The sequence below is a fragment of the Clarias gariepinus genome, chromosome 21, assembly GCF_024256425.1.
Source record: "Clarias gariepinus isolate MV-2021 ecotype Netherlands chromosome 21, CGAR_prim_01v2, whole genome shotgun sequence".
Taxonomy (NCBI): domain Eukaryota; kingdom Metazoa; phylum Chordata; class Actinopteri; order Siluriformes; family Clariidae; genus Clarias; species Clarias gariepinus.
The window spans coordinates 21529995-21552400 of NC_071120.1; the positions used below are offsets into that span (position 1 = coordinate 21529995).

General features: G+C 35.0%; 1 protein-coding gene across 5 annotated transcripts in view; it reads left to right on the forward strand.

The window, feature by feature from the left end:
- arid3c (AT rich interactive domain 3C (BRIGHT-like)) overlaps window positions 1–22406 on the forward strand; it is a 64367-nt gene that overhangs the window by 22067 nt on the left and 19894 nt on the right. For all 5 annotated transcript variants that reach the window (XM_053481136.1, XM_053481138.1, XM_053481137.1 and 2 more), the window contains one exon: window positions 17271–17343. In XM_053481136.1, the coding sequence (XP_053337111.1) occupies window positions 17271–17343 (73 nt within the window). The remainder of the gene's footprint in view (window positions 1–17270; window positions 17344–22406) is intronic.

The window sequence follows — 22406 nt, forward strand, 5'->3', positions numbered from 1 at the left end:
ACAAATCTGGATTGACTTTCTTAATACAAGTTGCCACTATAAATACCGCTTCAGAATGCATGAGAGGAGGACATATTAAACACTTCAAGAATACAGCTTTGATTTCATTACCCACCTTCTGTGTCACTTGGATTAAGTAGCAATGAATAACTTCTGGTGTTAGGTTTGCCAGGGTGGAAAATTAATCAGGAAAAAAAAAGACGCCCACTCTGAACTTTGTGTTCATAATATTCATGAAAAATCTGGAAAATGATCTGCAAGTTAAATACAGTAACTGAAAGATTTCTCTTTGAAAATGTAAAATGAATGTTAAGTAAATCAAGCCTAAATAACCTGATTTTGTATAGGCATGCATGCCTGTGTTGGGCTCAGCAGACATTTGGACATTGTCCTTACTGTAATGTTTGCTGTGAGTGGGGTTCCCTGTCCTAGATCACAAATCCTTTTCCACTGGAATAAATAGAAGGAAGCATTTCTTTTGATTTGTGTGTTTATCTATGGCAGATGGGCCTTTTGTTGAAAATTAGTTTAGCAGTGCGCAGTATTATCTAGCAATTATCTATTATCTAGCATTTATTATAGGTATTATCTAGCGATGAATAATATGATGATTCCAATATACAGATGCTACTGCTGAATTCCTCATTCATATTGTTTAGAACATTGATTCATTTTGTATAACAGCAGCTCTGACAGTACTGCCGGCTTTAACGTTTCTGTAATGTCTCCCATGCTGTGCGAGGCAATCGACATAAACAGATTTTTTTTTTCTTGTACGATTATGTAATTGTTGATATTTCCTGGATGGAGATGGTTATTTAGCATTTTGACATATTTGAAGGAGTCTCCAGTATCAGTACTTTGTAATAGTCAAAGGTAAAGAGGTTTTCTGCAATAGGGAAAGTCTACAAGGCAAAGGAGAAGTTAAACACCAGAAGTTATTCATTGCTACTTAATCCAAGTGACACAGAAGGTGGGTAATAAAATCAAAGCGGTATTCTTGAAGTGTTTAATACAGTATGTCCTCCTCTCATGCATTCTGAAGCGGTATTTATAGTAGCAACTTGTATTAAGAAAGTCAGACACATTTGTTACACGGTACATCTGGATATACAATCGTTCAGTGGTTAAGGCATTGGACTCTTGTTTGGAAGGCCCCAGGTTCAAACCCCACAACTGCCAAGTTGCCATTGTTGTGCACTTGAGCAAGGCACTTAACCCTCAGATGCATAATGAGATAAAATGTAAGTCACTCTGGATAAGGGTGTCTGCCATACATTTTTTTTTTTTTTTTTTTGGCGACATGAGAGAGAGAAAAGCAAGCGTAGTGAAGGAAGTGCTTACAGCTGGAAGTGATAATAGGAACCAGTTTCGCCCACATGCCACATTAATAAATGTAACTATAACAACAGATCAGAAGTTTAAAGTTTAATTAAGTAATTAATTAACAAATTATTATACCATTTGGAAATTGCTAAGAGGATAAAAACACCAAGATGTGCTGTTTTTGTATGTGTGTGTATGAAAATAACCATCAAAGTTAACGCCATGTCCCTTGGTTATTGATAACTTTCCTATAACATCTAAACTGATACTAGACCACTGTCTGATACTACGCACATACATCGCAGCTGCCAAACCTGATAGTAACTTGATAATTTTTTTTTTGTTTTTGCACTTAAAAAGAAAGCCTACCATGCAATACACATCTATCATGTACATATCTGCTAATGACTAGTGACTAAAAAATGCCAATCTTTTAACACCATTCGAAACTAAGTGTTGTGAAGAACTGTGATGACACTTTCCTGCCCACTTCTTCATTTTTCAGCCATTATCGAAAGCTAATTACTGCTATCACGGTTTCACTTACTGCAGCTGAACCACTTGTGATGAAGATGTTGAAAAATATAAGTGGTTTTTCTGTTAATTTTCACACTATATACACAAAGAATCCTGAGTAATCAGAAATATGGACCACAGGCTTCGTGAAGAAAGAAAGAAGAAAGAAAAAAGAAAGAAAGATAGCTACAGCAAAAATTAAGATTGTTCTTCAGCAAGTAGAGTATTTGGTAGTTATTTGGGTGTAGTGCTTGTAATGTCGTAAAGGACTTAAGTGCTGAAATTTACAAAACAAAATGCAGTTACAGTGGTTGTGACGTCTGCAAACCTCAGTTTGACCCTGAGACTGAAGTAGAGAGCCTTTCAGTTCCTTTCATAGATTTAATGAAATGTGTAAGTTCTCAGGATGAGGTTTGCAATTCTTGATTTTCTTGTTTCTACAAAATGCACGATTTTTTTCATGACATTTGTTGTTTATAATGCATGGAATGTTAATGTACATGTTACCTAGGTATATCAATCATTACTTCTTCGTTAGTGGTCATAAAATCTCATGCTTGCTAAAATTCTTGAAAAGTATTTTTAGCAAAATTTAAAAACCTATTAAGTAATTGTCTTCCGAATCATATTTCATTATTAATAGAAATTTTGGGGGTAAAAAAAAGTTCTCATAGCTTAGTTCCAGGTAACTTATTTTAGCATTTTGGTCTTTCTGGGAAGACCATTAAGACGAATTGAACATTTTCCGTACTTATCCAGACACCACATGCTTTTCATTTAGCTTAACCTCTTAAACATTAATCCAGGACAGGAAATAGTCTGAAGGGAAAACAGGACAATTAAAAAAACAGTAAGTTCAGACTGCTCTTTTATAGCCGACTAGCATGGGGCAGCATCTTAATATCAAATGCCTAATGGATTATTCCAGTTGCTGATTAACGTAAGTGTTCTTGGTGGTTAGTCATTTATTATATTTTAAACCATAACAATAGCACTGGTCTAATGAAGCTTGTTCAGCTAGACACATAACCTAAAGTAAGTCATGTAACTGACTCAATTTAGTCTGTACCTCATTCTAATTGGATCACATTACAGTGCTGAGAGAATTACACTTCCATGTACACATGATATAAACACAATCTGTACCTAAAAAATGAGCTGTACTGGTACTAAACCTTGAATGATAATGGCTCCACCCTTATCAAACCTGTAAACGTCAGCAAAAGCGAATTATGGAGCAGCTTCCACATCGCAGTGCACAAGCACCTTCATTGTTGTGGCCTTTTATCGTTCCTGCTGAGGTTGCATTTGCACTGTTCTCCGACTACGGCCCCGCGCCGCTGACTGAGGGCCTTGTAATGTTTGTGCATTAAACATTTGTGTGCTTTGTTAGTCTCCAACACACATTGTAGAATCGGCCTGGGCATGTTAGCTTGCCTTGTGCACGTTCATCGGGAAAGACAGAAAACCGATGTGCTGCAATAGGTTTCTTATCTTCTTTAAAACAAAACAAAAAAAATGTTTGTAGAACTGGTTTATGTTTGTTTGTCTATTTAGTAGGTCTGTCACAATTTGGGGTAAAATTCTGGCTTAGGATTACTTGTTCCACGCATAATAATGATTATAATAACTTTTGTTATTATTAAAAACTTTTTGATTGTATGACACTTTAATAAGTAGATCAACATTGTAATAATGCACATTAAAACTATATATTCATTAATTAAATTAAAACTAAACGATACATTCTAGTTTAATTTTTATAGTATAAAAATGTTGTTTAATCTTATTACAAAAAAATTTAAATAAGGAACTTGGACTATAAGGTATGTGCTGTGGCAAACACTATTAAGATAAATGTTAATTTTTTTGTCATCTGCCTTTGGCCTTAACTATAAAGAACATTTTCCTAAAATTGTTTATGATTGTTATTAACTTTCTTATATTATCTACAGTACTGTGCAAAAGTCATGTGCCGCCACAGCCTCATTTCTTCATATTAAATAAAAATGTAATTAAATGACAATAATAAGAACAAAAGTACTGTGTGAAAGTCTTGAGTCACCTCTAATTTTTTCATAATAAATAAAATTTAATTAAATGATGTAGATAAAAAAAAAAATTGGAACAACTATTTTAGTGTGACAGGATGCGAAGTGCCTAAAGATACAATTTAAAACTTGGTTGTTTAAGGTAACTAAATGTCTGTTTTAACCACTCATCATTCAGCATCACCAGTACAATAATCACCGGCCTGATCATCTCTCATAATCCTCACTGCTTCACTTACTGCTTCTTACCCGTAGAAGCAAAATATGAAGAAATGAGTGGGGCTCAAGACTTTTGGCTGTTAAAATTAAAAAGAAATGTAGTCTTTGAATAAAAGCAGTTTTAAAGTAAAGTTTTCAAATGTAAAGATTTATACTTTATATATGACATGCTAACTAACGGCCAAAACAAGGTATTGGTGCTAAAAGTGTCTTTTTTGTGAATTTAGTGAATTTTTGGATAGGATCATATAACACATTTACATTTACATTTAGGCATTTGGCAGACGCTCTTATCCAGAGCGACTTACAAAAAGTGCTTTAATGTTTACATAATTGGATACATACTTACACTGGGTTAACTAGGTTAATAACTAAGTGCTATTAGTCCAACACAACTAAAAAGAGTTTTTTTTAGGGAGGTTAGTCCAAGTACTGGAGAAACAGATGAGTATTGAGTGTTATCTTCAGTATAACACCATTTTTTATAATACATAATGATTCTTATCTCAATATCCATTTTTAATTTTTTGCAAATATGCATACATATTTATATTGTTATTAGATAAAAAGAAACACATTTGCTAAATACAATTTCATGCCCATCATGTAGTGCCTGTAACCTTTCTTAATTAAAGATTTTCAATTATTTTTAGAGTCATTTTAATAAAACTTATAGATATAGATTTCACATAAAAAGACATAAACCTGAAAAAATTTGTTATTCTAAAATGCAAAATTCTTAAGATATTGCAACATGAATTAATTTGACACAGTTACGAAAACTACAGATTTTGTGCTTTTACCTAAAAAAATTATTTTTACAGGTCATATACTTATGGAAGCTTTCATTAATTTTTGTTTCAATACTCATAAAGAAAGTAGAATAATTAGCATTTTAAATTTTTATTGTTTGAAGTAAGACAGTATAACGCTGAAAAAAAGACCAAGTTTGGAGCATACATAAAACCATCTCTCCAAAACAGGCTAAAGTTAGCAACTTGAAATTTTTAGGGAAGCAAGATTGGTCACTTCCATGTTGCATAAACTACAGAAGTAGCTTTTTTGGCAAACACATTTTCTTTATTGTATATATATATATATATATATATATATATATATATATATATATATATATATATATATATATATATATATATATAAATAACATAAAAAATAAAATCAGCACCAATACTGTGTTTTGCCTATAAATTAATTATAAATTGGTGCCTTTATCTTTTTGAATTTTTAGAATATCAAATGTTCTCACATTGTTTATGCTTTAGTAGTAATTATTTTTTTTTAAACAATATATTTATATGCAACATTTCCTCGTAAGTTTGTGGTTATGTAATACATCGATTTAGATGTAACTATAATGTGGTAAGACATGGTGGTATTAGAAAAAAAAAAATACCGATGTGTACCAGGTTGAAGTTATTATCTAATTGCACCATTAATCAATTTAGGCAAGATTTAGGAAGCTAACCCTTTTAAGGCATAAACCAAACAGTAAAAGCTTAAACTTTTATTGAGAATAGAGGAGGAACAAAATAGGCTTGCGAAATAACTAACACACCTGTTTACACTGTCATCTAGGCTCTGGACGTTAGCTCTTTTTTTAATGACAGTGCTGGACATTCCAGTTTTCATGTGGGGATAATTAAAGACACGGCCTTGGGCTGAGAGGGTAAACATCGTACAATTACAGCAGGATGGGGGATGGGATCCAGTCAGGCACCGATTCAGTGGGAAAAGTAGTAAAGTGGAACAAAATATATATTCTACTGATTTTCAAAAAGATCTTAATGATTAGATTGTGTAAAACTTTGCCATGTTTTAAAAGGGTGTTACATTTGAAGAATATATTATGATTACTGTGCTTATTACATGTTGCTAGCATTGCTCTTCTCAACACCACTAGCCTGAAGATATTTTCATCAGGTATCTAAGCTAAATCTTCTTACCATACATTTTTAGTGACACACGGAGTCTTGTGTAAATGTCATGATTTAGCCAGAGATGGCTAAAGTGCACACATGCCCTCAAGTAAAACTCCTTAATCAAGCATTCAATTGTTTACTCAAATTGACTTGTTAAAAAAAACTTGTGTATTTTTATTTTTTTATTTTTTAGGAATTCTACATGAAGTATGAATGGAAGTACAAGAAAATTGAAAAGATTTTATGTTTTAGCGCTTCAATGATTCAAGGAATGTGGGCAAACACTATCTCAAGCTAGCAACAATGATAATCTCTGAGATGCTAGCTAGCATGATAATGACTCTGTTTTGACACATGGTGTGTTAGAAATTCTTTAATGTCCTGACTAAAACATGCAGCTTATTTACTTTGTACTTTGCTGCTTCCCACCAACAGTCATTGTTTTAAACGGCATTATAGGGTTAAGCTAACATGTTTACAGAGAAGACACACGATCTCGAATGTGAAGTGGAGGAAAAGAAGCTAGCTGGAAAATTTGTAATTCTTTGACATTCTTTACATTTCTTTCTTCTGCTGTCAATGATTGCGTGAGGCACTTTATGGTAACATGATCACCTTTCTCTTGTTTGCTGCTGGGCTACATTCTTTTAAACCTGTGCATGAGGGTAAATTAGTACTACTGTGATTGCTACTGCAGTATTCCTTTGCACTTGACCGTGGTTTAGTAATGCACGTGTAAACAAAGGTAAGAATACAACTCTTAACGGTTAATAGACTGTCACTATTTTCTGTTTCATGTTATTAAAATCATGTCTGATATGCCCATTCCGTGCTGGAGTAGAGAATGTAGACGCAGCTTCCTCTTCTTTGTTTGTGCATTATTAAGACACACACACACACACACACACACACACAAATGACTACCACCATCACCACCACCACCACCACAAGAAACATTTCCCACGAGGACCTTGAAATCTACATCAGGCCACATTACTATGAACACAGCACTCTGCTTTTCTAATGATTTCTGGTTGGAATCCTCATCACTAACTTCCTCACTCACTCACTTACTCACGCAGCCAAAAAATCGTTTTAATCTCCACTGATAAATCTACCTTTTCATAAATTAATCATCAACAACAGGGGCGAGTCAATATATCAACCCCGCCATCATGCCATATGTTCCAGACCTTCCTTTATACTCGTGCTTTGAGCCTATTTAAGACATCATGAGGTGATTATTGATTGACATTTTAATGTTATACACTGCATTGTTTTCAACAGACCCACCTTCTTCTACGACTCTGTTATTTTCCCCGCACCTCTGTACTTAAAAGCCTTATCTGAGTGTTATTTTAAAACAGCAATCATAATGTCTGTACGATCATCATCCCAGGATAGATCATAACCACTGTTTTGTTTTGTTTAATTTTTTTTTTCAAGTAGGCAAAGCAACTATCGTTTTTAAATACTACTCTACATTTTGCAAGGACAGCATATGTCTTTTCTTAGCTAAGTAGGATCAGCAACCCTTTTTGCATGCCTTATTTTTCAAAAGAAACGACCTTTAAAGTCCACCAGAACATCCTATGGAAGCTAGACGTACTATGTACACATATTCAAATAGGCATGTCACTTTACATTAAATTTCAATATGCAGTTTGGTAGTATAGTCTGAGGGTAAAGATCATCTTGAGTTGATTCGTTTCGTGTCTGCTTCCATATGTTCACAACTTTCTATCACCTTAGAACATTTCACTGATTTTTACAGCTGTTTCCAGACACCATCTATTATAGATGCCCCCGAAGAATGTAATATTAATTGTTTTCAGGAGACAATTGCTGAGCTGTCCGGTCTATTTATACTTTTCTGAAAATGTATGATGACTCAATGGAGACTTCCCTTCAAATAAAAGTAAGCCCAGGGTCATTTACATAGAGAGAGATGAAAAAGCATGAAATATGCTGTCTTGTCTCTTAAGAAGAGCTTTCTCTATCTATAGGTAATTGAATGCATTGTGAACCGATATGTTGTAGAATTAGTTTCAGAAGAACCACCATGAAATTTGGGTTGCTAATCATGACAAAGCAAGCGCTGACATGAGATAAGAGCGCAAAGACATCAGGCAAGGAATCTGCCATGATAAAAGGCAAAAAGAGACAATAAGGTAGAGAGATTTGGCAAAAATGAATTGCCGTGGTGTTGAGTGCGTAGTATAAGGCCAGAGGGCGTGTGGCTTTGAAGTGGTGAAGATTAAGGGAGCTGAGTCTGTATTGGAGAAGTTTGAAGGTTGGTAATAATAGGGGGAGAAATAATGATGTGTAGGAGAGGTTAGGTGCTTGCTAACCTTTAACCTTTCCAGACGTTTTTCCAGTACATTTTAATTATTATTAAAGACGATGGTGAATTAAAGTTTTAGATTTCAGTCTCAGTCTTTTCTTCCTTTTAGCATGGTATGTAGATCCACCTACATATCTAAAATCAATAGGTTTTAGTAGTAAATTGGAGATAAAAAAAAACAATAGTTAAGAAGATTTAAATGTCTTCAATATAGTTATATTCAATTATATATATTCTTTATTTTACTCTTTGTTGTACAGGATATCAAAGTGTACATTCTAAACAGTTTATTAAAGTTTATGTCTTTATGATATATGCAGGCTTTTGTTTTCCTTTTTTTTTTAAGTATGAGGAAAGGATAATTAACCCTGTCTAATACTAGAGCTTGATAGATGTCTTTGTTTAGCACCTGTCTGTGCAGGTCTTATTGCTCCTCAAAGAGCAAAGTTGATAAGGGGGCATACAACTCTCCCACACCCATCATAAAAATGTCTGCTTTCAGATTTTTCTTTTCCCCCTGATTTTGAAACAGACATGGTTAATAGTTGGAATATTTCAAATTCAAGATAATATGTAATGGAATGGTAAGTGACACCTATATAATGCAGTGTTTAGAGGTTAAAGTCCACACAGTGTATGTATTCATTCATTACATTAGCTGGTACAACAGTTTAAAATTTAATAGTGTAACTACAAAAATTGTTAATCAAAGGTCAGATTTTTGCCTGTAACCATGTACTATGAAATTGCACCTGTAGTTGAATATTAGCTGAGGTCGATGTAGAAACTAGTATAAAAAATTGCTTTAAGGAATAGACGAATGTATTGTATTGTAATGGATGGATCATTGCATGCTATATTGCTGAATTATAACAAGTATAAATGAATAATCTATAGTCAGGCAGCATATAATAAACACAGTACTGCCTGAGTGACCCTGTCTTTTTCTTGCCTTAATTAAACAGAGAAACAAAAGTGCTGTGCAGTTTAACTTCTAATCCTTAAATTACACTTCGGGGACATGCTGTAAAAGTGTCTCGTTTTTGTCAAATTATCCACTTTCTTTTTTTTTTCTCCGTCTTCTTCTTCTCCTTCTTTTTTAATGAATGAGGTTAAACTGGGGGCTAACCTCTGGAATCTGATTTACATTAAACCTTAACACGGCTAAAGGTAAAGTCAGTTTTTACGAGAACCATATGGGTGTCAGCGTAGGGGTATCTGGAAACAAAGGTGGAAATGCAAGTTTAAGCGGAAGTATTCAGAGATAGCGTTTTTGGTCTCACACTTGCACATAGCTTAAGTGATTTGGAAAGATGGAGGTGGACCTGTTTGTTCTCATTCCTGCGCGTTCTTCTAACAGACTATTCATAATGGATGAGCACTTGTGTAGAGAAATACTGTGTATTTTATCGTGCAAAATATAACCATGAGAACAATCTAAAGTCAAGCTGTCTTAGCTAACCAGCATATTATAATGATTATTACAGAAGCATTGGTAATCATTTACTAAAAGACGGTAGTTATGAGGCTACATAAGACTGTCATGACAATGCATATGTAGGTATTTATGCAGGCTTATTCTAGTAGGTCTAAGCTGTTATAAAGACTGCTTGGTTAATGTCGATAAAGTTGCCTTGTGACACTTGCAGGCTTAAATACTGTACATTAGAGCTTTAACAACTGATGCTGTATCTCGGTACATATGTGAATGTGTGCTGAAATGAAATAAAATACCTGTGGATTAGAATTCACATGATCATTTGTTTCTTTCCCACCAGCTTTTATTCATTTTGTAAATCATTTTGTAATTGCGTTGATATAAAAAAAAAAAAATTGAAAGATGAACGCTGTTTTTAAAAGTAGGCGTAAATCAGTGTTGTGATTTATTCTGAAACACCATGCCGGGTTAAAGGAGATCAGTTTTCACCAGCAAACAGAACACAGCGTCTGTGTATCAAGGGATACTTCGTGACATAAAGCACTAACTAACTCCAAGAAAGAAATAATATCGGGTTGTCATTTTTACCGTAATTTATGCAGGATATAAAGCTTCAACACAGTTAAAGTCCTCCACCTGACTTTAATAGTAATATAACTATTTTATTATGTTGACCAAGGCTTCTGTTGTGTTGCAATGTGATCTCGCAATCTCGTGCCACATGGTTGAACCCTTAACGTTGGCATGTATATAAATCTATTTTAGGACATGTACAAACTTGGGTCTGTGTCAAATTGTATAGCCATGTGAGGTTGAGGTTATAATTCTGCTTAGTGTATGTCGAATCCTTGTACGACAATTATATTACCGAACTGTAAAAAATAAATGGCAGTTAGGTTGCCAGTACACTGCTGCAAAAATTACAAGCTGCTATAACTTTAAATATAAAACTGCACTTAGCTTCACCTCACATCTAATTGATATTCAGATTTAAGTCTAGCGGTAGGGCATGTTATAAACTGGATAATCTTAGGTAATGTAATATTAGCCTATACACACCAAAAAATCTAAAGACACTACAGCAAAATCAGAAACTCGTTAAAAATTAAAGGAAAAGATACATTATTAAATATAATATCTTCGTTGCCGGTTGGACAATCAGCTGTTAAATGAGCCTAAAGAAATCTAGTGATGCTTTTATTTATTCATTTTTATCAAAAGCAATAACATAATGTTATCTTAGATACATCACATGGTTTTTCTTATTTTAGATAAATGCTTTGCATAGTAATAAAGGTCCCATATAATGTGCATCTCGCTCTGAAATAACTTTCAAAAAATGCATTTTTTTCATACTTAACACTCACTTTATTTCACTCCTCTTCCACACATGCCGTACAGTTTCTATAGAAACTGCTTAACAAGCAGGAGGGGGAGGGGTACAGTATTTTCTTATATGAGGTCAGAAAAGGGGAACAGCCATTTTAGCGTGTTTAAGCCCTGGATAAAACAAAAAAGCAAAAGGGTTGTGTACGTATATACAAGGGGTTTATTTAAGCGTTTTATGAAGGTTTTTTTGCCGCTTAACTGGCAATCCAGCCAGTTAGTTAGAAGTGCTGCATTCCGATCGGCGAGTAGTTCCCAGGAGGAAGGACACTTTAAAGTACCTTTTTCCTGTAATATCACAGATGGATTTTCTTTGATTTGATTTGAATTTAGTAAGATAATTTTTTTTACATTGAATTTAAATGCATGAATGACATTTTAATTTGAAATATCCAACGAGAATACAGTGCAGCGGCAAAAATTTCAAACATTGTAAATGCTGTAGGATTTTTTTTTTTCATTCAGCTTTAATCACAATGCAGAAAAACATTAAAAACTAGTTATTTTTTAAATTCATGTAATTCAACATGCATTTATTGTTTTGAGGAGTGTTAAACTTCTATAGGTGACAACAAATAGACTGAAAACGTGCAATTGGTTTTCCTTTCCCATTCATATTCCGTCATCAATCAACAACAAGGATTATGTTGTTTAATACGGACCTATGTTTCTGTCTTGTGTTTTTACGTGGATGCTTACAACCTTCGATTTTGGGGTTTTGTTAAAAGGGTTTTTTTTTTTTTTTTTTTTATCTCAGTAGTAGAATTATGAATATGAACAGAAATAAGGAAGAAAAAATAAAACCCTTATTCCCATTATTTACTGCAATAGACTAAAACTGCAGAATACGGCATAAAAACTACAGTACAGTTATTTTCTTCAGTACTTTTAAGTAAATACCCAGCCTCTCTGGTGTGAAAAAAAAAACAGCCCATGGTGTAAAGCACCAGTAAAATAACACTTAGACCTGCCAATACATGGTCATCTCACTGCCACTTAATCCAGTCCATCAGCTGAAGTACGTGGGCAAATCCTATCAGGAGGAGACGAGGCGAGCCGAGCACTTCATATTTGTGTAGATATCTCATTATGTCAGCGCAGCACTAGTAGGAAGGTGTGTGTGTGTAAGAATTGGAGTAGGGCTGGCTTTCAGCCAGTTGGAGCAGTGCCAGCATGACCAGGCGTGTTGTTCTCTAATTAACTCTTGCCCCTTTACACCAGAGTTGCTCACACACACACACACATGCCTAGCCCAGCAGTTTCCCAGAAGATTCCTCTCAGTGAGAGACACACCACACACACACACACACACACACACACACATACACACACACATACACACACATATACGGAGCGCCCCACACAAGGCGTATTCGGAAAGTATGGCTGCGATATTGATTCTGCTGTCATGGCTTTTTTCCTCTCAGCTGCTGTTCACAAATGATGCTTATTAGCAATCGGGGTGAAGAGGATTGACTGTAACGGTGGTGTAAAATTGCACGGATGGATCCAAAATAGATACAATTTATTTTTGAGGAATGAAGACACCATAATTACAGGTTTTAAGTCATGCAACCAGTCGTACGACTCGGGCAGGGACGGTTTACAAAAGGTCATGTGCAGCATCTTTAGTTAATGAGGTCCAGGTCATGTTATGCCTAATTAGGTCAATTTTGGGAAACTCGTAGGTCAGTGCAGGGGGAAACATTAGAATAATACCTCTGATGATGTGAGAAAAAATGACGAGGGTCGATAATGTTATTGTAAAAATATATATATTTCTTGTAATATCCGAAATGAATGTTTTTCAGTTTGTCACTTCTTGTGTTTGCAAATTCATACTGTATGCATAAGAATGATGTATGATATCTAACTTAATCACTCTGGATCAATTAGAAATCCCATAACCGAGAAGATGTTCTTTTTTGCAATCCTTTTCTTCTTAGACCACCTCTGGAATGTTGTAAATGACTCAACAGATGAGACGAGATGGCGGCCCGTCACAGGAATGCCTCTTTAGGTTATTGCTGTTTTTGATACAGAGTAGATTAGGAATTTTGCTTAATAAGTTATTTTCTTGTTAAGTTTGTGCTCAATATAAATATACGCTATGTAATAAAAGACAGTGGTCTTTTTTGCATGAGTAATATAATAATACGGGACGTCCAAGTCAAACTGGGACTTGTGATGAACTTTTGTGATGAATAAAGGTATAACACTGACTGACATTTACAGAAGACTTGCAAACACTTCCTTTTTTTTTGTTGCAGTTTTACTCTTATAAATATACTCTAATTTTGCGCAATCAAAAGTCCTGCTTTGACTCGAACATCCCTTATATAATAATCTTTTTAGATTCTGTGGCTATTATATTATTGAAATTTCATGTTGAAATGCTGGGAAAGTAAAATGATTTAAAAAAAAAAAAAAAAAAAAAAAGAGGTTTTATACATAGCTAAAATATTTGATCCAAAGATGTTACCGATGTTATGATATGAAATTTAGACACAGATTTCCAGTTCAGATTGAACACTTGAGTGATTTTATGATCAGTCAACTTAATGTACCAGAAATTCTCCAACACGTAGGCGTCTGTTTTGCAAATCACTCATTCAGCTACTTCACAAAAAGCAATGAAAGATGAAGATAAGAGCAATTATAATGTTTAATGGAACGGGCTTAGGAAGCTGCATAATTATAAGCAAATTACTGCATTGATGGTAAAAATGTCCAAAATCCGTACAGAATATATATGCTTTAAAGGTTTGAATGTTGAGATGCAATTTTATGGGCAAAAAAAGTAAAGTGTCGTGATCATTACAGTCAGGATATAAATAAATTTTTGTGAAATACAGATCAGATGAAACGCTTTTATATGAGAAACGTCACTGTAAAAGTTTATTGCATACTGATGTAATTAGCCGAAAAGAAGTTATTCAAGTTGCTAAGGCGGAACAAAAGCAGTCATGGTAAATGGCACTGAGTTAAACCCTACAGCTGTGACTTTTTGGTCTTTTAAGTGCCTGCGGATGAACATTTGGACAAGTCTGCACGTGGCGACTTGTCCGAACTGGGGTGGTCGTCAGTGGAATTGAAGGCATTTCCAGCTTTTTAGGTTAACAAGCACCTCTGTGTTGAGTGACCAGGCTCCATTTTGATATGTTCCAGGATGGGCTTTGACTGCCTGAAGGTTTACTTGAACTTAGTTCAAAGTCATATCAAACTTATAGCTGTGAGTTGCTTTTGACAGGCAAAAACAAACCTGGTCACAAGAATGTCACCCAGTTACCTTCCTCAGCCTGTTTATAATAAGTCCGAAACATGAAGCATAAACTATAATATGATCATGTGCAAGCCTTAACGTATGAAGAATTATAAAGAACTTGTTTTGCTGCTCATGGATATTTGGCTTCTAATAGTCTCTCTTATACCATAAATTACTTTTCAAAACAAATAAAAATGCTTGTTAAATGATTGCAAAGAGCTCCCTCTACTGAAATCATTGCAGAGGGAGCATGAGGGAGATTTAACCGTGCGATAACAATACCTTTGCAAAAAAAAAAAGAAACATTTCTCTATATATTTCACTGAGCTGAAGTCGAACATGACTACCTGATAGATGATACGCCTGTCGTCGCCGGCACCTTCAAAACATCCGAACTCGCTTCACCTAAATCTTACTGAAGTTAATATTTCACTACAATTTAATAACCCGTGCATTCTAAATGCTCTAATTTCCGTGACATGCACATTTTCTGTCGGCACATGCACAAAACAGCAGCCACCCAAGGTCGAGTCTGAGCACGACCACTTAGTTTTGAGCTCAAGGAGATTGACACAGTGACAAAAAAAAGTCCGCGAGGAATAATTTACATTCGTTGTAGTCTCTAAATGCACGCACACACACACACACATGCACAGACAGACAACGAGACACAATGTGTGAGTGGATCAGCTCACACATTAAGACTTGCTGCCCTCAAGTGTTTTTTTTTTTTTTTTTTTTTTATCCAAGCACCCCTGTTGTGTCTACACTTTAAATCTGACAGTGTTGTAAACTGCTACCGGTTCAACCGTATCTGATTTGTTGTATAAAGAGCATGCATTTGATGCTTATCGTCATTTTTGATATGAAATGAAGTAGCATATCTTTTTTTATTTTTTTATTTAAAAAAACTGCATGTGTTTTTTTTTTAGCTGCTCATGCACACTGATTGCTCTAAACAAGTTTAATATAAACATGATAATGAGCTACTGGAAAGAGGAACCAGAAGCCTAATGTACAATATGTTCCACTGGTTAATATTTAAAGCAATGTTGTGGGTATTGTGGTCGAACATATTATGACACATGGATTGAAAGCTTGTGGCGTAATTACTTCATCTCTGGCCAGCTGGCGTCCTCAAACACAAGAGTACCTATAACATCACCTTCATCCTAAATATCGTCGAAATCTGACCTCATGCAAGAGGTATGAAATGCAAGTCATGCAGAAATTCGATTTTAATTGACAGACGAACAATAGAATGTTTTGGTGTTTTTTCAGAAAGCATTTAGTTTTTTTTTGGTTTTAGTGCAGCGTGTAATTAAAGGTAATTAAATTGTATTAACTGTTACTGTTAACCTTTGTGACCAGACTTGTATTTTCGATCTGTTTTTATTCATCGGCAGCAAGACATGCAGGATTTTCAAGTTAGCCTCATACGTCTCGCGCTTCGCTGGTAACGTTCTGCTTGTCAACTATTTTGTCTGGTAGACTAGCATGCCAGAGACTTGTCAAGCACAGACTCCTGACAGGCGCTATTGTTTTCCGCGTGAATAGAAATCTTTCCGCAAAGACTTTGCATTTTGCTTACATATTTCTGAAAGAGACCCAGTCCTTGATTATTTCTTCTCACCTTTGAAAGGTGCCTCTCGAAGACATTTTTCTGCGAGGCATCGATTGCATCGGTCCTTTAAGATTGGTGACAGCTAATACACTTCTAAATGATCACTTATTATCTCTGGGGCCTCATTCCATGTGCCCTGCTGTTTTCAAAGGTCATCCTTCTGTATTCATCTATCGACCTGCACTCCCGGTAACATGGAAAGGGACTTATTGAAATGGAAGGTTGAGCAGCGTATTTCCATCAGGTTACAATCTACTCTTTCAGGAAGCAAAAAAAAAAAAAAGGCTTCGACCTGGTGAATAGGGCAGAATTGGGCGACGAAATGGATGTGCCGATACTAAGGGAAAGAGGTGTAAATGTTATAATAGGAGAAATGTAAACGGCTAAGCTATTTCGATAAATTATTTTATATGATATAAGATTATGATAGCTGACATGGTGGATTAGTGGTTTTGACCTGGATTCAATTCCAACCTTAGGGTCTGTGTGCACGGAGTTTGCACGTTCTCCCTGTGCTTGTTGGGTTTCATCCGGGTGCTCTGGTTTCCTCCCACAGTCCAAAAACATGCAGATTGGGCTAACTGGCGTGCCCAAATTATGTGTAGTGTGTAAATAATCGTGTGCCCTGCCATCCCGTCCAGGGTCTACAGCACCTCGTGCCATAAGTCTCCTGGGATAGGCTTCAGGCTTCAGTACATTGACAATCTCTTGTATTCTTAATTGACAATTTAACATCCAATTAAAAGCCGTATATATGGTAAAATCTGATGATGTCACACCAACTGCAAGTTTTAAGGGTTAGAGCCACACCAACCTTACGTTCAAATCCAGGTACAGATATACGAATACTTAAAGCACTAAATATAGTAGACACTAATACAGATTGCATCATCATGACTCACTCCTATTTCAGAGGTTTCTGGTTAAAAAAAAAAAATTACTTAAGCAAATTTTCATTGAGCTCTTGAAGTTTCTAAGGTGAATCGTGCAACATGGAGTCTGTCTTTCCCAAAAGAAAAAATCCAATACAAACTATTAACCATCATGTGAAAGACACTATATGCAACTAAAACATGAATAAGATACAAAACAGTGAAATATGATCTTTATTGTTAATTGCATTAAAAAGCTTTGTGTTGTTTTTCTTTCTGGTTATTACAGTTGTATGAGCTTGACGATGATGTGAAAAGAAAAGAATTTCTCGATGACCTCTTCAGTTTCATGCAAAAAAGAGGTAAGTCTGTATCTATGTCCTTCTGAACATAAAAAACTCTACTATACTACATATATAAAACAGTATATATATACTGTATATGCACATGCGCATAGTATCACACATGAAACAGTCAAAAGTGACCTTTACCTTTTTTTCTTAATTGAAATGGTCACAAGCTTTCAGTTGATGTTTTTTTCCCCCTCGCATTATATTGTGGGCTAACGTGTTGTCTCATGGAAGTGATTAAATATATTTTGTTTTTTTTGCTGCACCATCTATTACAACAACGAGTCATAAAAATAGTAACTGAATATAGAATGAACAATAAATACCAGAGGTCAATTGTTTCAATAAAAAGCTAGGAATGTAAAGATGATGTTGTGATACCAGGTCTGCGTTTCCTCCCTAAGCCTTGGTTTTAGATTCATAAAACAATGTTGCTTCATCAGCTGCAGTTGTTGCTTTTTAGTAATTGTACTAAGATTATAAAAATGGCCCAAAAGGAAATACCTTGCCAGGCGTGGAGGATAACATCCTGCTATTATCTCCCTGTGATGGAGTTTAAGGCATATTATATGAGAAAAGGCAACCTAGGAATAAAAACAATATAGGGGAAAGGTAGTGTTCAGATTACACAGAAGGAATAAGTCAGCAAAAAGACTTAGCATAGATTTTTTAAATATTATAATAAATACTTTAATTTTGAGTAGTTTTGAAAACGATAACGTAGCATAGTGATTAGCGCTGTAGCCTCACACCTTCTGGGTCCAGGGTTCTGTTCTTGCCTCATGGGTTTCCCCTGGGTCCTCTGGTTTCCTCCCACAGACCCTGTGCAGAATATGTGGTATATAAAGTTAATGAATGAATGGAACCCATCAAGGTAGAATGTTTTCTTAGTACACTGGAGCCATGATCGGACTGACTGCTTCAGGTCATCGTCAGTGCTAAAGCTCTGGGCTTTTTTTATTGGAAAAAAAAATGGCCTGGTTTGATCACCAATGACATTCTGTGCAGCACTTACACAGGACCTCGGCTGGGAGTTATTGTCACTTCCCTTGTACAGTCCTATATCACACTTCCTGTACAGTATACGTATTTTATCACTGACAAGCCATTTCCACATGTTTGGCCAATTAAGGGAGTTCCTGGGAGGCCGGCGTTTCAGACTTGGCTCCAGCATACTGAGCATACTGAGAAAAATTTCTACCTTGCTGGTATCCAAGTACTAGTGAAACGCTGGAGCAAGTGCATTAGTTTAGCAGGGGATTTCATCCATCCATCTAGAAACCTCTGTAGACCAACGAGGGACTGTGGAGGCCAATGGTGACCATTGTATTTATTCCGATTTATACGGCCATAGTAGGACCTTCCATGTTTTTGGATTGTGGGAGAAAACCTGGAGGAAATCCACCAAGCTGACACAGGAATCGCACTGACACAGGAATTGCACCCGGGATCTGAAAGTGCAAGGCAACATTGCTAATCACCAAGCCACTGTGGCACCAGCAGGGGATTAGTTAGTTAATAAATTAGTTATTGCTCTTATAACTGTGTTTTGTCATTCTGCACAATCCAAAATTGTTCTTTCCGGTACCACTCATACATAGGGGCTTGTATGGCAGGTGCTCCACATAATAAACAAATATGAAGCTTTCTCTTTTATTTCACCTTTATGGAAGTTATGACCCGCCATGGGAAAGTGATCAGGACAGATGAGTTTGCGCCTTCAGTAATATGATAAGCTGTGGGTGTTTTTTTTATTATTGGTATTATTATTATTATTTTGAATTTCAAGAGAAAAAAGGGAAGCTGGTGATGAAATAAATGATGTAAGTAACAACCTAAGCTAAATGTAAAAGAAATGGCATCATTAATAAATTGACAATAAACTATTGATAAATGGCAGTAAGAGAAAAAAAGCACATCTGGATTAGAGAATAATTCACATTAGGATGGGAACAGTAACCCGTTGTAGGGATGCATTACCCTACCTCCTTTGTGGATTATTTCTATTTAATATCGCACCTTAACACATTTGCTTACATAAAACTCGTTCACAATTTTAATGTGTTTCGAGTTACAATCTAACAGATGCAAATGCAAAAACAAACAAAGAAAAAAAATATAACTTAGTGCGTGAATGAGGTCATTGGGATTTAGTTAAACAGCATTACCAGTTGAACTGGAATTCAGATCCTCAGTAGTTTTACATCCCTGACACAACCTGTGGACAGGCGTCATAAAAATGTACATGGCTAACATGAATCAGTTGGGACATGCTCATCGGAGAGGTGCTGAGCACATGCTCGGGATGGTTAGCTCGCGGATCTGTGAGCGTTTAGTAAGTGCTCCTGTAAATTCCTTCAGGTGAACGAGTGGGGGGGTGAGAACCGTAAAGGCAATACTTAATCCATTAATGACAGCTTTGTATCCCTGACAATTTAAAGAGTTAGCCTCCATCTGTCTGAATCATTCCTCCTACTTCATGCTAATGACCTTCTTAGGCTGGATTAGATTTCTAAATGCATGCACGGCAACTGTGACATGATTTATGCTGAAGTAGTGTCTATAAGTACATTTTTACTTGCAAATTGATTATGTGACTTGTGGTAACTAGTCAATGCATGAGATAAAGAGTGGTAATAGATATGGCAAGTGATGGTGATGCTCCTTCATTGCTCCCCTGGGGGGAAAAAACCTTCTATTACAGCCTGCCTTTAAATGTTTTTTTTTTTTTTTGTAGCAATCATACTTAAACAATGTGCAAATTAGGTATTGTATGAAAATCCATGAAATATAAAAGTTGCACAGATAAGGGCAAAACAAGCACTTTGGTGAAATTTTCTGATGACGGGAATGCGGGGCTTGGTTTTATTATGGCTTACGCTGTTTTTGTTTCGCCACTGGCTAATCCGAGAGAGATAGGCAGTTAGGAGTCGCTCTGTCTAGTGATTCCATGCCATAAATATGTGGGAGTGGATTGGATCCTTTCACATCAGGTCATGCAGAAAGACAAAATATCAGCTAGTGTGAGCCTTTATGCGCCTATAGAAACTAGCTCTTCAAAGCTAAAAGAAAAAAAAACATAATTATAAAAGTGTTTATTTAGGTGCATTAGCATCACACACAGTATTGACCGTTGATATATTTTATTAATACAATAATGAGGCAAATAATTCCGCAGGCTTAACTTCCTATAGTTATAAATTATACAATTTGAATCTGTATTATAATTAAAATGATATAATTATAATAGCTGTTGTACAATTGTTTATGTAAAAATATGAATTGGTGAAAGGTGGATTGTATATCTAAAACATGCTATTAAATATTTATACATACAACATTCGAACGGAAAAGAACGGAAATATAAAAGTTATTTTTAAGTTTAAGGTGACAGATGTTTTTTTTAAATAAAACAATATATTGAGATAATGTTCTTATCAATGTTATCAGTTAAAATGAGATCATGTTGCCCATTTTTACATCAGTGTTAATCCTCATTTGGCAACTGTTTTTCTACACCTACAGCATTCTACACCTACAGTTGTTTTATATATATATATATATATATATATATATATATATATATATATATATATATATATATATATATACTTTAAAGCATTGTCTTAATTTCTATTGATCACTCTTGTTTAAATAATAATAATAATAATTATTATTATTATTATTATTATTATTATTATTTTCTTTTTCAATAAACATTCTAATTACATATAAAAATTATTATGATTTCCAGGTTACATGATCTTTGTTTCTGCTTTAATTGTTGAATATTACAGATCAAATATGCACCATATGACCATTAATATTATTTAGGATTTAAGCCTGCCTAAATGATTAATGTATATGACTGAAACATGCTGAAACCCATTTTTACATTCAGTTGGTGCATTGTCATTTGGTATTAATCTGACTTGTAAGTTATAGCTGAATTATATGAATGGCCTTTTATTAAGGGGGCAGATTTCTTTTTTTCTTTTCCCTAAAGCCTAACAGCTCTGAATTGGGCAGATTATATGTTGCTTTGTGTGTCAGGTGATTAATGGGAGATGTGCGTGCTGTTATTCAACTCGCTATCCTGTTTGAGTTACCTGCTTATCAAGTGGGTTTGGCAAGATCGAATGCCAACTGCTATGCTTTTTTTTGTTCGTCAACCATGTTCGCTATTGACATGTAATTCCACATTCCCATGTCAAGTCCACCCTGTTGATTCTCTGTGGCTTTCCTGAATTAAGGCCTGTGTGTACTCTGGCAGTGACAGGTGCCAGGGAGATAAATGTTATATTGAAGGTGTGTCAACAGTACAAACATGCTCTACTGCAAGAAAACCTTCCGAAATATGTGGTCTGTGGTGCACTGAGTGACACCGTGGGTCCTATTCCGATGCAGTCATAGTTTTAGAAGAACATGTCACATATCTATTGGCAGTCATGAAAGATCATTGTGTTCTAGAGAAGATCAAATTACAGCTTTAAAAAAAAAAAAAAAAATTATGTGAACTCAAATAATGAAATCAGAAACTAACTTGTTTCATGGACAGTCCAGAAATTTAAAAAATGCTATCAATGTGTAAAAATATAGTGTATCATTATTTAATTAATCAGATAATTAATCAAGTTGTGATGTAAAAGCAATAAAACAGTTTGCGACATGACGTTTAAGAAAACTTCCAGTGGTAGTATATTTGGATTTCATGCACATGTACTAAGAAAACTTACAAACTCTAACCCAACTTTAACTCTAATCTTTCACCCCTCTCCTCTGTATGCGTTTCAATATGAGAGGTATTGGTAATTGTTAATGTGTTCTTGGTGGATTAGTGATTATAAAGAATTTTCTTAACCACTGATAGCATTAGATTTTCTCAAATCTTTTTTGTTTGTTTGTTTATTTAATTTAATTTTATTTTTTTATTTTAGAAATGATACTAGATATGTTGAGAGCACATCAGAGTGTTTTGTTTTGTTTGTTTGTTTTTGCTTAAACTGTTATAAAGTAGCAACATTCCAGGGCAATTAGCATTTAAAAGAGTAATCATTCAAAAATGAATTCATGGA